The sequence below is a fragment of the Juglans regia genome, chromosome 16 (assembly GCF_001411555.2).
Source record: "Juglans regia cultivar Chandler chromosome 16, Walnut 2.0, whole genome shotgun sequence".
NCBI classification, from domain to species: Eukaryota; Viridiplantae; Streptophyta; class Magnoliopsida; order Fagales; family Juglandaceae; genus Juglans; species Juglans regia.
Genome location: NC_049916.1, coordinates 26,641,465 through 26,657,151, shown reverse-complemented (window position 1 = coordinate 26,657,151; position 15,687 = coordinate 26,641,465). Strand labels below are relative to the sequence as shown.

The following is a 15,687-nucleotide window of genomic DNA, read 5'->3' as shown; positions in this document are numbered from 1 at the left end:
AGAAGGCGATGAGGCACACATCTATAAAATGGCATTCCTTTTAGTCCATAATTAAAAGAGCGGTTCTATTCTGTCGCCTGAGTAGCACTGTTTATTGTTATCGATAGTCAGTTTTGTAAATTTTTTTTTTCTATTTATATATTTTTAATATTTAAAAAAAAATACATCAATATATTTAAATTTATTTTCTTAATTACTAAGGAAAAATTAAAAAAAAAAATTCCCAAGCGGTGGCCTTGAGCGGCAAAACAGCTTTTTCCTAATTAAAATAGTTTATGTTCTCTCTCTCTCTTTTTTTTTTTTTTTTGTTAAAAACAAATAATAATAATTCAAAACAAATCAAAAGACATAGATTGGTTAGACTTACAACACCACGTGGTGGGGTGTTGTGTTTGTAGTGCTGTCCCATTCTCCAATAATCAGCAATTGCGTCTTCTAGTCTCTTTCCGCCACCTGTCCTCCTCGAATAGGCCCAATCATTTTATCCTTTTTCTCAAATATTTAATATATTTTTATAAAATAATGTTACTTTTTATAAAGTTGTGAAAATTTTCTTATGAATTTCTACATTATTGAAAAAATAGACTTTATAATTATAAAAAATATTTGAATCGTAGAATTATAAGGAAGATAAATAGTGTGTTGAATTAAGTAGGACTTAAATTCTTCAAGAGGATCTTCTAGTAATGAATTAATTAAGGCCATGTTTGGATAGTAAAAATATTTCATCTTATTTCATCTCATTATTATAATTTTTTAAAATTTTTACATAAAATATAATATATAATTAAATTTTTTTTAAATCTCAAAACAATAAAAATATCAAAAAATAATATTCTAATAATATTTTATTTAATTTTTTACTTTTATTTAAAATTATTTTATCTCATCTCACCATTCAAACTGTACCTAATTATTGGATAGAAGCATAAATTTGAAGATGTTTATTTGGATCCCATATGATATAAAATGTAGATTTTAATTTAAAAGAGTCAAATAGGTTTCTACAAAGAGTAACGTTACATACATTCATAAAATGCACAAATGTCAAACAGTCGTTTTGAAAAAAAGTAAGGTTCACTCATAAAAAATTAATTTATTTTCATGTGAGTCTCATATTTATTCATTTTTTTCAAAACGATTGTACGTCGTTTATACATTTACGATTGCAAATATAATTTCTCTTCTACAAAATCTTGATTCTCGGAATTCTAACCACCTAATTAGTGCCAACACTGGCACTTGAGTCAACAAAATATACACAACGAGAAATCGGTTCCATTAAGGGCGGCTGGACTTGGATTGTATGCCCAACGCAAGCCCTTTTGAAATAAATTTTAAAATAAAATACAAAAATTAATATAAAATTTATAAATCTTAAAATAAAAATTATTTTTAATTTATAATATTTTAATTTAACTATTTTTATTATTTTTTAAAATATAATAAAATATATTTAATTCTAATAGCGCAATTAAAAGAATTTTAAGATGCCCCAAACGTACAAATCAGCTTTGCACCTTACATATTTTAAAAAGAAAAATATAAAGAATAATATATACACACGATATAATAACATATTTTATAATAATATTATAAAATGATCCGTACAAAAACAAAGAATCTTGAGGCCGACAGGGTGGTGGCGGCGCCACGAGCAAACTTGGAAATCCCAACACACCGTAAATTCTTATTAAAAAATTAAGAAATGATAAACTATCAACTAATTTATTATTTTTATAATATCATTGAATAAAATAATATTTTTTTAAAATTTGATTTTATTTTTTGGTTTTAATTTGATGTATTTAAAATTTAAAAAAAAATTATTTTATAAAAAATTAATAAATAAATTACAGATAAATTGTTAGTATATCACAATCCTAAAAAGTTTGTGGGCTCCGCCGTCACAACTTCCAGCCTCGACCACTAGTTTCTCTGAGTCACGACCACGTGAGAATAAATCCAAGTACGGGTACGAAAAGACGAGACAACCCTCTCTCACTATTAGTAAGCATTCTATTTCTCCCGAGGTGTGACCAATTCTGACATTGCAATATGATTAAAGTAAAAATTTATAATATTATTAAAAAATATTTATTTAATTATTAAATAAAAAAATAATAAAAATAATAAAAAAATAGAAAACTAACAAACTTACCGTAAGAGTAATATTTTTCTTGCAATATATTGCATTCGCCGACAAAAGTGAACAGACAAAACCGGTGGCAGTTGTGCGTCCACTTCGTACAAGGTTGTCTTTTTCGCATTTCACACTACCTGACAAAGAAGCTGCTTTGCTGCCCTGACCCCTATCTTTTTAATAGGGCTGGAGCAGCCCTAAATTCATTCGCTTTTGGGCCTTTCCTTCATTGGAGTCCATCACTTTAACTCCTCCTCGCTTACTCACGTTGCTGCGAATCGTTCTCCTTCTGCTACGCCCTGATTCTGCATCTTCTTCTTCTTTCTGTGTCTTTCAGCCTCTGTATGTCTCCGGCCACTTCTTAGGATCGCCGGCTTTTCAGAGATTTTCTGTAAGGTGTATTTTCTAAATTACTCCTCTCTCTCTCTCTGTTTAGTTTCTGCTCTACTTATTAGTTTTTCTCAACTATTTTATTCGTCGGGGATTTTCGCTCCGGTTTTGAAAAGTAATTTTTTTATTAATTGCAGGAGAGATGAGATGGATTTAAAAAAAAAAATTAAAAATTAAAAAAATATTATTATTATTTTAAGATTAAAAATAAATAAATTATTTAAATAAAAATTTGAAAAATTATAAATATGAGATGAGATTTTTCACTATCTAAATAAGATTTTTTTTTTTATAGGTTTTTAGCCTTTTTGTTCTCCTGTTCTTTTATTTTCACTGCATGGGTTGAAATTGTTGAAGCTTATGGTTCTGGATTTTCTCAGTATCTCCTCTAATTTGCAGAAATTTGCTCAGTCTTCTATTTTTGATTAATGAGTATTTCTGATTTTTTATTGAGTTTTTTTTTGGGTCGGAGTAAGTTATTTGGGTGATTAAATTCTCAACTGAACACATAACATCTCTGATCTGGTTGTGTTTCGACACGGTTCATGGAAATGTGTTTTTAATAGGAATAGATTTTCTCTCCTGTAGTTCTCAATTCTTGTGTTTTGTGTTCCTGAATAGATCTCAAATGTTCGTGTTTGATTGGTCACAAATTTCTATTTTTTTCCCCTTTAGATTGATACGAGATGCATGAAATACTTTTAGTTAATATGTAATCCTTATGCATGTTATGATATACGTCTGCTAATGATATTCTTAAAAAAAAAGTAGAAAATTTCATTCTAATAAATCAAATGCCGGATTACCACCCAGGAAAAAAAAAAAATCTTATATACCATATTGTGGACGGGAAGACCTCTCTCTGTGTCTATAATTAAAAGAAGTTAATTAAATGGTCAAACTTCGCTTCATAGTTAATAATTACATATGAAAGTGATTTTAATTTTTCTTTTTCATGTGGTCTAATTTCACAGAGAACAACCATAGATTTGCTCTTTGAGCTTTTAGTCTATGTGCCACGATCTTGAATATGATAATGAATGGAAGAGTAGGAAACAGAAAAGATTGATTCCAGTCTTCAGGAACTACAATCTTCTGCAGTTATGTGCTCATGCAAGTCGGTAGAACAAATTAGCAATCGGGAGGAAGAATTAGCACTAGTCAAACTGCTGCATTCTCTGTACACGAAATGGATGTGGCTTTTTTCCCGTTAAGTTGGTGAAGGTCAGAATTTTTTACTACTGTTGTACTCTACTTACCGTTGTACTTTCTTCTTTTAATAGTTCAAATAATAATGACTCTATATATTTTCATACATCTTTAGGATTTTTGCCATTTCCTTTTTTCAAAGGAAACTTTAGGTTCCTTTAAATGAAATTGTGCACTATGAAAATCTTCATGTCTAACACATCTGCTCTTTTTTTTTTAATTGAATAATAATTTTATTGATGGTATAAAGTAGGCATAACCCAAGTACGCGGGATCCACTCTTTGTTTTTTGTTACTAATAATTTAATCGAGTATATAAAGTGGTGCTGCTCAATTTACTGTCGGTTTACCTCATTTGGCTCAGCTTGACTGTGTGAAAGGTGATCTTTAGCTAGTTCTTTACTACTTGTATCATGGCTAATGATATATTTTATTAGTGATGATATCTATATAATAAGTTACTCATTTTATTACATGCATTTGTCTTCCCTCCATAATTACATCTGGATGATGGTGCAAATAGTTTCACTTCCTATAAGTTTCTAGATCTTATGGAATTGTGTTCATCTATATATAAGATGGGTGTTTCCTATTGTATATTTCCAGTGTGTTGTGCCCTTTTACACTTCAAATAAAATTCAGCGGAATAATTTATATACTTTCCCATTTCCTTAAATATCAACCCCACTCCTTCTTTCCCACCGACTAAAAGGATGGCAAGCTGTCAAATTGGTGCTTATGGTGACTAATAAGCCTACTTCCATACTGCATAATAATGTTAATGACTTGTAATAATATATAAAAGTGTTTGTGTTCTTTGTGCCTTGCATATTTTTATTTTCATAGTTATCACAAAAATTATTCTTGAATGAGGGTGCCATGCTTCTACATCTCATGGTTTTGAATTGATAGTAATTTGAGATCGAGTTTTGGCAAATTCGCTCAATCAGCTAAGCCGTTCGTTGAATAGAATGAATGCAATGCTACCTAGTTAGGTGTTCTTTTTGTATACTTTCTCTTGGGGCCATGCTTTTGAGTTTTCTTAAAATTCTTGGATTACTTATCAAAAAAAGAGAATGAATGCGGTGCTTCACTTGCCTATTCGAATCAATGCTTACACCAGTTATTCCTCACACATATGTATGGATGGAGTTGCCATGTTGATTTTTCTGAAAGGTTTGTGTCTCTCTACCATTGACACTGTCTTGTATGCTGTATTACACTTTTGAGGGTTCTTTTATTATAAGCATTGGCCGTGTAGAGCATTTTTCTTAATGATTTTAGATGAACAAAATTGCTGAATCCAATTGTTGTTGGTTTGCATCTTTGAGAATAATATTTTCCTTCTAATTGATTGATTGACAATGTTGAATACACTCTTTTTTCTTCTTCTTTGTCAGGGTTAATGAAGCTATTTGATTTTTCAGCAAGGAGCACAAGAAGCTCCGGAGATCTTTGTACATCCTTATTAACCATTCTTATTAAAGGGTTCTATCCAAGAAACGTTGTCAGATACTATATAACGTTCTTTCACCAAAATATTCTGTGCTGTTAGTGCTGACGTATCTTAAAGATGGACAGATTAGAGTAGTATGTTGTAAAAAGTGTTATTCTAGTTGGGATATTTGGAGCTATAGTGCACACTGTCAGGAGAATGGATCTAAACAAGAAGGGGGTACTGTTATCTTATGATAAAGCAGTAAAAAGAAATGACACATTCGGAGATATAACTTTAAGCTTGAATTGCCTTGGCTATGGAGGTAGCAACACAGCTAGATATGGGTGTAATCAAAGTAATCCTGGAGTGAACTGTCCCAATGCTTCTGATGACAACTGCCGGTTGGTCCTTGGGTTGGGCCCAACACCAAGTACATGCCTTGATAATTATCACAATGCTGGCTGCAAGAAGAACAAAGGATTTGCTACCATGATGCCTCAGGGGTTGTCATCTGAGGGTGACTCAATCCTATGGCTCAGTCTTTCTGGAGGTGGTAACGAGTCTCTGAGTGTGCTTGATATCCCTGTTTCAACAGAGACTGATTTTAGTACCTTCTCTTTCCCAAACCAAGTATCTGCTGAAGATGATCATGTTCTTGTTCCTGTTATTGACGAGGGTTCTACCACTGCAAAGAAATCAGGTGGCATTCTTATGGGTCCAAGAAGGGACTGTGACCTAGTTTCGATGCAAACACAAGAAGTTCTAGAGCTTGGGACTCAACCCCAGCCAAGCCATGAATCATCCTCTACAACAGAGTTCTCAATCGAGTACTCAATTGGCACTATATCTGAGCAAGTAACTACTGGAGCATTTTCAGATCACCAAACCGGCAACTCTAAGAAATGCAAATTTTTGGGCTGCACAAAAGGAGCACGAGGGGCATCTGGTCTTTGTATTGGTCATGGCGGTGGACAGAGGTGCCAAAAGCATGGGTGCAACAAGGGTGCCGAGAGCCGAACTGCCTATTGTAAGGCACATGGTGGAGGTAAGAGATGCCAATACTTGGGTTGCACTAAAAGTGCCGAGGGGAAGACAGATTATTGCATAGCACATGGTGGTGGCAGAAGATGCGGGTACTCAGGTGGGTGCGACAAGGCTGCACGAGGCAAGTCAGGCCTTTGCATTAGACATGGAGGGGGTAAGAGGTGTAAGGTGGAAGGCTGCTCTCGAAGTGCTGAAGGACAGGCTAGTTTGTGCATCTCTCATGGGGGTGGACACCGTTGCAAATTCCAAGGATGTACAAAGGGTGCACAGGGGAGCACCATGTTTTGCAAGGCACATGGTGGTGGAAAGCGTTGCATATTTGCTGGGTGCACCAAAGGTGCTGAAGGGAGCACACCGCTGTGCAAGGGACACGGTGGGGGAAAGCGCTGCCTCTTTGATGGTGGTGGGATTTGCCCGAAGAGTGTACATGGAGGCACGAACTTTTGCGTTGCCCATGGTGGTGGAAAGAGATGTGCAGTGCCTGACTGCACAAAGAGTGCACGTGGCCGCACAGATTTTTGTGTTAGGCATGGTGGAGGAAAGCGGTGCAAGGTTGAAAACTGCGGGAAGAGTGCCCAAGGGCGCACCGATTTCTGCAAGGCTCATGGCGGGGGAAAGCGGTGTAGTTGGTTAGAGGAGAAATGTGAGAAGTTTGCGAGGGGTAAGAATGGTCTATGTGCCACTCACAGTAACATGGCCCAAGAGCGGGAGACGAACAAGGGAGGCTTGATTGCACCGCAACTCTTTCATGACTTTGTAACCAGTGCTTCAACTGCAAGGAGTGGTAAAATTGTCAATAGTAGTTCTTCCTCCAGAGCCAGTGTTGTATCCATCGGGGTTGAGTTGCTCGAAAGGCCAGGAAAAAGACAACATCTCATGCCCCCACAGGTATTGGTTCCTCTATCAATGAAGTCATCCTCATATAATTCAAGTCTTTTGAGTGCTGAGAAGACAGAGGGAGGGAGGGATGCCTATGGAATTGGCATTAGCATTGGTGGTGGGAGCAAAAACTTGGAGTTTATGGTTCCAGAAGGGAGAGTCCACGGCGGGGGACTCCTGTCATTGTTTGGTGGAAATTTGAAGAATGCATGAATTGATGGGATCTGAGAGTTTATTTCACTTTATGTTGTAAATTAAGGACTTCTTAGTGGTTAACTGTGCATAAGGTGTTGGTGCTTGCTTGATCAAAGACTACTTATGTATGTATCTTTTGTCATTTTGTTAGTTTGAATATTATGGGCAATTTTATTGTATTTGGAGATTATGTAATAATTGGCCAAGCCTGGGCATGAAACAGGCATTTACCCCTGTTCTCTCAGATAGCAGTTCCTGCTACAATTCTTCTATAAATCAAATAACATCGTCTGTCAATAAAAAGAGATGAAATCTATCGAAGCCTATATAAATACTCCATCTTGTAAGAGAATATGTAGAAGAGATTGAATATCGCAGTCCTCCAGGGGAAGAAGCTATTTCCTTTCGAAATCTCTCTCTTCTCATCGGACAGTCTCCCAAGAAGAGCGTTCAAAATACTAGCTCGCTTCTTTTTTTCTTTTTCTTTTTTACGGTTTATTTTCCCATTCGATATTCTCTGCTGCTCTATAAAATTTAGACTTTGGTGAACTATTAATCTGTCGTGTGCATTATAATTCTGTATGAAATAAGAAGAGCAGAGAAAAACTCGTCCAAAGCTTCGAATTTCTGTCGGCTCTGTTCAAAATGTTTTTTTATTTAATTTTTCTAATTTTCTTTTCCTCTGTAGATCATCTCTCTCTCTCATTCATTTTAAATTAAAGATTTTCTAATTTTTTATTTTTCTTTCGTTTAATTCATTGAGTTTCTGTTGCAAGAACGCCGTTACGCCAGTAATTACATGATCGTCTTCCTTTTGGTTTGTGTATTACAATGACATTCAAGAATATACTTTAGCAGGAAATTCATGAGTTTCAAAACATAATTTGTAAATTGAATAGGATAAATTTATACCTAAATTGTAAGTGAGAACTAAAAGAGTTCAAGATTTGGCATAATTCACAGGCAAATTCATAGAATCTTGGCGATGGAATTTCAGGAAAGCTCAACATCCAATGGAAGGCCTTCTTCACAGTAACAGCGGCAATTCGAATATCCCTCGACTCAATGGCGGCCTGAACGGCGGGGTTCTGATGCCGATGCAGATGGACAACCAGTCGCTATTCGGAAAGGGCCGCCACTCCTACATCCACCACCACCAGCAGTCCAAGAGCCCAACCCTAGCGGGTTCCTACAACGAGAACCTCGATCTCGGAGACTCACCGCTCTTTCGGTATCTCCGCACCGGGTCTCCAGATTCATATAAGCGCCCGCCGCTCTCGTCAGTGGAGAACTTGGAGATGGCGTGGTCACCAAGCATTTTCTCCACGCCGGTGAAAGTGGAGGAGGAGGTGCTGGTCATGGATGGAATTTTGGTCGCCTCGTTACCTCCGGGCGGAAGGTACGCGAGGTCGGCGACGGACTCTGGGGGCTCGACAACGTCATCTTCTTCCTCGTCCGGTGGGAAGAGTCTGTACAAGACCGAGATTTGCCGCTCCTGGGAAGATTCAGGTAGCTGCCGCTACGGCTCCAAATGTCAGGTCATCTCCCGCCGCTACTCCGTCCGTTACTTTTGTCCGCGTAAATACACTTGGATGATTAAGATTTTCTCACCATGAAAATCAAAGCAGTCGTCACCTTTGATTAATCTAAATCAAGGAAGAAGATAATGAAATTGTGTGCAGATAAACATCATAAAACATCATAAACATCATTCACTTGCAACTTTATGAACAGAGCGCTGACCATGCTGGTCCTTTATATCTTGACGCAAACATGACCGTTTTGGAATTGATAGATGTGCAACTTTTTTGCAGTTTGCACATGGAAAAGAAGAGCTACGTCCAACTCGTTTCCCTGCCAAGAACAAATCTGAGGTGAACGAACAGTCAGAAAATAACCGATTACCGTATCTAATCACCCTTTTGTATAATTTAATCATGACCTTGTAGACAGGACTCGGGCCATTGCATATTATCACTTCGGATTTGTGTAGGTACAGATGTACAAGTCATGCAGTGGCACGGGATCGGGCATATACGGGGCAAAGAATCGCCATGTTCATCAAGTCGTGGCAGCGGCAGGAACTGTAGCAGCAGCAGCAGCAGCGACAACCCAAACACGCTCGCCCGCCAAACCTGAAACAGCCTCACCCCGCCAACCTGAAGATATGAAAAAGAAGCCCAAAACTACCATCAGCAGGAACAACTGGTCTCCGCAAGACGATGGCATTGAGACTCTATTGCCTCATTCTTCATCCAAAAAGCCTCCATCAAGAACAGATGTTGATGCCCATATTGATTATACTCTCTATGGTCCTACTCCAAGAAAGAGACTGGCAGTGTTTGCCGACATTCGCTCGGAGCGGTGATCTCATTTTGCTTGGGAGAAACCTGCTTTCTGCAGCAAAAGGTACATAATATACAATAAGTACTTCCTGCAATGGCAGTAACTGGGATTAGATATTCATAATCGTCTTTGTCGAGGGCGTATGACACAGTTTCGATAGTGCTTCCTTACAAACAATTACAGCATATACATACAGATTGACTTGAGTAGAATACACATAAATGCAGTTTGTCCCTCAATTTCTCTGTGCCTTTTGCTCTTTCTATCGTTATTATCCATAGCAGTTTGAGTTGGGTTACCAATACCTCTGCATTTGGGTGGTGGAAATAGTTACCACGGCAGCATCTTAACTCCACTTTTGTACTTGCAGTAAGTAAGCCGGAGAACCCTTCATCGCATTTTTCGATTCTTCATTTTAACGAAGTACATGTAAATGAAATTTTGTGATCTTTTAAATTATTTTCAATTTGAGGTCGTTTAACATTGTGAATGTATGACGTGACTCAATCAAAAGAAAGATAAAATGTTATAAAGTAAAGGACATTGCTACGAACACAGGATTTTTACCGAAATCATCAGTTAAAATCCTTGTTCTTTTTTTTTTTTTTTACTTTTACTTTCACCATTTTTTTAAATTATTTAGATACTTAAAAAAATATATATTCATTTAAAAACGCTTACTTAATCACTAAATAAAAAAAAAAGTTCACCTTACGTGGGAGAAGCATTTTTCTAAGGAAAAAAAGGTAATTTATTTTTAAAAATAGAATTTGAATGATATTTTAATAATCGATTGTGAAAATACCATTAATTTTGTTATTTCTTCTTGTTTAGTTTTATTAAATAAAAATATCAAATACTTTTTTGATGTGTAAAATATAAAAAGTAAAGGAAAATAAATGTCATAAAATGATATTTACAGTTTAAAGATGTATAATATTCGCATAATCATTTTAAAAAAAAAATTAAAATTTACATGAAAAAATTATTTTTTAATAAAAAATCTTATTTTTTTCAAATAGAATACACAAAATTTACATATCCTAAGAATATCTTTAGTTTTATTTAAAATAAATATTCTTTCTATTGATAAAACACGGATTTTGTATTTTGTACCTTCAACTCTTAAGAATAACCTATTGAATCTTTAAATTATAAAAATGAATAGTTTAGATAATTAATTAAGATCTGGTCGTCATAGTTACGCTAAAAAAAATTATTTGCATCAGCTTATTGTCAGCTGCAACCGCAAACATACTTAATGTGTTGAGCTAAAAATAAAAAATAAAACACACTGCGTTAGATGTGTGAAAGTGTAGGCTGTAAAGCCGGACTCTTATGCTAATAATTGAATTGAAGAATAGAGTGTCGCTTTTTTGGATTTGATCGTTTGGAAAATACAAAGTCTATATTTTTTAAAAGAAAAAGAAAACAGAGACAGGCATGCCACATGGCACATATCCGAAACCAAACAAAATAAGCGCGCTTTCCCCTCATCTCATTTCAATCTTGGAGTTATCCGAGGGATTAAAGATGGAGACGGAGGAGGGCTCCGACGCAGCGTGCATTCCAATTCTCAAACCAACCGATGAATCAGAATTGGAGAAGCAATGGCGGCTGTACGAGGCGTACAACGAGCTGCACGGTCTGGCGCAGGAGTTCCAGACCCCATTTGAGGCGCCGGCAGTGCTGGTGGTGGGCCACCAGACAGACGGTAATAGTGCTCTGGTGGAAGCTCTCATGGGCTTCCAGTTCAACCACGTCGGCGGCGGCACCAAGACCAGGCGCCCCATCACTCTCCACATGAAGTACGACCCTCTCTGCGAGCTCCCCCGCTGTCGTCTCGTCTCCAATTCCGATGCCGACTCTGATCCCTCCATTTTGATTGCAGAGAAAATGTCTCTCCTGGAAATTCAGGTTTTCTAATTGTTGCCGTTGGAATGCTACAAATGAAATTTTTATATGTCCCGTATACTTGGCTTCACCTATTTTCAATAAAATTCTTATTTACTGATTAAAAAAATGTTTATATTGAAATTACTCGGTAAAAGTTTTTATATTTGAAATACTTTTAGTAGGTTCCTCCATAATTTAGAATTTCTTACAGATCTATAAAATGTGTCTTACTCTTAGGTAGAAGTTAAAAATCCTCTAAATCTATATTTGGTACTTTTAACTCGTTGAACATCTTCAAACATCAAAATGTTGAGCCGTGCTTTTGTAGTGATTGATGTCCTATCTGAATTCGAAATTTGAAAAATTGTTGTAAATAGTGGTAGTTTTATGCTTGCTGAAATAACAGGATGAGCTCCTTAAGTCTGACATACCATACACATACTGGGGCTATTTGAGTCAATAGATGAGAAAACAAATATACCTGCTGTTTGTATCAGTGCCCAGCAAATAGATGAAACTATAAAACTTATATTTCGAATTTGACCTTTTGCTACCTCTGGCTATGCTATCTTGTCGATTGAAGGAAACCATGCTCTAGTTTCAGTTAAGGCATAACAGTAACTCCCAAGATGAATTTTTCGTTCTATACCAATCACAAGGTTTCCAAACAGACGGTGATTGCTTGTGTTCAAGATATCCTAATTGATTATTATGGAGTCCATTAGACCTTATTTTCCTTTATACAGTAGAATCCACAACAACATAAGTAATATGTTGTCAGACAATATAAGTAATAGCAACAACAACTGCAAAATATGTTTTATATATGTATATGGTCAGTGTTTTAACAGTTTGACTTTGAATGTGGAATGGATCTTCAACTTTTCCAAATATTCACCAAATCTAGGCCTTATAGAGGCACATGAAGACATCCTTGTCAATGCCTTCCACATTTCTTTCCTTTGAGAAAGAACATAATTTTTTTCACTCACACACACAGAGTGCATTTCAGTCAAGACATGTCAATTTGCTGTATGTTTGGATACTTACAAGCTTCCTTTAAGTTTTTCCTGTTAGAATTATAATGTGACTTGTCCTGACAGCTTTTGTAGATGTTTCTCCTGAAGAAGCTGAGCAAAAAAGTCCTTATGAAAGCTTTAAAGATGTTACTGGAGCAAGTTCATCCAAAGACATTCAGACTGCTGAGGCGGTAAGTTTTTTCTGTTGAGCTTTCGGACAAGGCTGTGGCGGTTTGAGTTACGTTTTAAGTTTTAACTATATGAGCATGTCAGAAGGTTGACCAAAATGGAGCTGCTTCGAAGCCTGTGGATGGTTCCCAATGGTTGAAATCTACTGGTACCTCTCCTGGTTCTGAGGGCTCCCCATCTTCTCGTAAGTAAACAATTGTATTCTCATTATTACCACTTTGATAGCAACCCAACCATTTTCAGTTCCTTATTATATGCTTTGTCTCCTTGGTTTATTATTTGGTTTCTGTTAGTGTCTGATAACAAGTGTAATCTCTTAAATCTATATCCAGCCCCTGTTTTACTTATAATATGTAGATGAGTTCGTACTTATCGAAAAAAACAAAATGTAGATGATTTCGTCAGCTTCTATAAACTATATCTTAGTTCAAGATCCCTCTCTTGTCCTGATGGATGGTTGTTCTAGATTAAAGTATCTCGCGTCAGAAATTGCCCAAGCCATCATTAAAGAATCGATTCAATTTGTTAAGAGTTCAATAAGAAATTTGCTCACAAGTTGTGCTGCATAGTTTTGTTATATTTGAAAGTATTTCTATTAGTTTCAGAATGTAATATCTTAAGCATTGGAGTTATTAGAAGCACTATTTGATTTGAGAAACTTGGTGGCGATTGAAAATGTGTAACAACCCAAAATATAGGAACCTGAAAAATTATGCATCAATCAATCTTGAAAATCAATCTTCACATTCATGGTTCAAATATTTGACTGTTTGGCATCTCTCTCTCTCTCTCTCTCTCTCTCTCTCTCTCTCTCTCTCTCTCTCTCTCTCTCTCTCTCCTTGTTTTAATCGGTAGACAGTTTTGGCATCTCTTGAACCAATCAGATGAGTTTCCAGTGGCTTTTCTATTTTGATTTCAATTCCATTGGTGCAACATGTGATTTCTGAATGCCAATTTGCCTTCCTTTGTGTTAGCAAAAGCTGGGATTTTGACAATCCGGATTTATTACAAGTGGGGATTTTAAAGAATATTCTCGGTTAAAATTTTATTTATGAAGTGATTAATTATTAAAAAAAAATCATTTATGAAATTTTACAAATCGCACTTGTCATATATCTCACCTTCGTCAACCCACCAATAGCAGCATGCTGCCAATGCCACAACCTCTGCAGCCATCATATCCATTCTTGGCTCTCATCACTGCTACTACAAGTACCTTTATTGCCACCCCACCATGTTGCCATTACTATCACCATGTCGCAACTATGGCTATTTTGCAAGTACTTACTAGTTACTACCAAGAACTGGATGTGCTGTACTAGCACCATTTAATCACCATTGCTTTCATCGACACTCTCACAAAGGCATCACAGCCATCACCTTTTTTGTGGTAACAAATATATTAATTCAGTCAGTGAGACTTGCAAATAAAAGGATCGTGTTTATAGGATTTTTAAATCCAGACCTTGTGGAGATCTTTCGGTAATTTCAAGCTTTTCATTTAATACTATTAGGATAACAAGCCAATTCAAGCTCTGTTAGCTATTTGGGCATAAAAAATGGATAGGGATGCCACTTCCAAATTGTATACTGGCAATAGAATTGGTTGTTTGCTTAGGCTTTTTCAAGTGCATATTGGTGTTGTTATTCAGGATTGAACTCTGCAATGTCCCAAGAGGGCCCTTATTATCATATCTCTCCCAGATTGGGCTTGAACTTTGCTAATCTTTCTTATCTTATTTCTAAACTTTTTTTTTTATAAGTAAACGATATTATTAAGCACAAAACTTTCCACTGGGAAAGAAATCTCACTGAGAAAAGCGTGAAAATAAATCGATCATTGTCTATGATCATTTCAAATAGTTGTCTTTTTTCCCATTACATTTTTTTGGATGATGTGGAACCTGAGCAAAGTAGGTGCCTTTGGATCATCACTGCAGAGTAAACCCCAGATATGCAACCCCACCCATCAAAATCGTGTATTATATAATTCAAGAGTGTGGATTCAAATCCTAGATATCTGGGTCTGCAGTTTATCCCAAGCCTGCCCTTAGACTACTAGGTTGCACCCTAACGAGTTTTTCCCATTAATTATTGAAATGTATCCACATGCTATTGCTTTTCGTGGTGATTTGATGTGTGTTAACAGATGTGTTATCTGCGAGGGCACATGTTTGTTTGTATGTTTTCTTGATGTAGCCAAATTAATACTATGAATGCATGTCTCATTGCCTGTCAGACCAAATGTTGTCCTGGACCACACATCTTTGCCACATTACTCTCAATTTTGGTGTTTCTTAAGATTTAATCAGACATGCTATGCATTTCTTGTTTATATTTGGATAGGAAAACCTATCTTATCGGTGGAAGCTTTGGAGAAAATGATGGAAGATCCGACAGTGCAAAAGATTGTTTATCCGTAATATGGGTTCTTTGTCAATTTAACATTTTATGCTTTCCAATTATTATATTGATTTATCTTGCATCGTTGCTGCTACTTTTCATCTTAGTTGGGCGTAGCTTTTGTATATTTCCTTTGCATTGGGATTGTGTCCCATTGTATATGTTAATCATTTCTTCTTCTTGAATATGCTAAACAATTTGTACTATTTAGCAACATAGGGGGAATAACTAGGCTACATTTATAAGTATTATAATGTTTGTAGTTTTCATGGACTTGGGTTTGTAATGGTTATCCAAATGGCATGCTTGCTACAGTCCTAAGGTGCAAACTGCAAATATGTACCTTTTCAACCTTCTAGTTATTTGAGATGGTCGGCTCTATGGCAGTGTACCATGGTCATATGCTTTACATACTACTATGCCAATGTGCGCTGTTCTAATATCGCAATGCATTGAATGCGAAATAGTTTCCCATCCTTTCTGGGACATCTTATTTATTCTTTTCATCTAATTCTTTCTCTTTGCACGAAATATGT

General features: G+C 36.1%; 3 protein-coding genes across 5 annotated transcripts; all 3 read left to right on the top strand.

The window, feature by feature from the left end:
* Positions 1-2,350: 2,350 nt before the first annotated feature.
* LOC109013396 lies at positions 2,351-7,535 on the top strand. The gene is made up of 3 exons (XM_018995465.2): positions 2,351-2,539; positions 3,508-3,757; positions 5,143-7,535. Exon 3 carries the CDS (start codon positions 5,397-5,399, stop codon positions 7,314-7,316), a length of 1,920 nt encoding a protein of 639 aa, XP_018851010.1. The 5' UTR covers positions 2,351-2,539; positions 3,508-3,757; positions 5,143-5,396; the 3' UTR covers positions 7,317-7,535.
* Positions 7,536-7,748: 213 nt separating this feature from the next.
* On the top strand, positions 7,749-9,883 carry LOC109013397 (mRNA decay activator protein ZFP36-like). Of its 2 annotated transcripts, none has more exons than XM_018995469.2 (3): positions 7,749-8,836; positions 9,113-9,172; positions 9,298-9,883. In XM_018995469.2, exons 1-3 carry the CDS (start codon positions 8,312-8,314, stop codon positions 9,664-9,666), a joined length of 954 nt encoding a protein of 317 aa, XP_018851014.2. In that variant the 5' UTR covers positions 7,749-8,311; the 3' UTR covers positions 9,667-9,883. The 2 variants fall into 2 exon arrangements, with proteins under 2 accessions (XP_018851014.2, XP_018851012.2); XM_018995467.2 differs by having other exon boundaries at positions 9,292-9,883.
* Positions 9,884-11,088: 1,205 nt separating this feature from the next.
* On the top strand, positions 11,089-15,513 carry LOC109013398 (dynamin-like protein ARC5). 2 transcript variants are annotated; one of them, XM_035686461.1, is made up of 4 exons: positions 11,089-11,561; positions 12,653-12,750; positions 12,833-12,932; positions 15,095-15,513. In XM_035686461.1, exons 1-3 carry the CDS (start codon positions 11,178-11,180, stop codon positions 12,885-12,887), a joined length of 537 nt encoding a protein of 178 aa, XP_035542354.1. In that variant the 5' UTR covers positions 11,089-11,177; the 3' UTR covers positions 12,888-12,932; positions 15,095-15,513. The 2 variants fall into 2 exon arrangements, with proteins under 2 accessions (XP_035542354.1, XP_035542355.1); XM_035686462.1 differs by having other exon boundaries at positions 11,090-11,561; positions 12,836-12,932.
* The last annotated feature ends 174 nt before the right edge of the window (positions 15,514-15,687 follow it).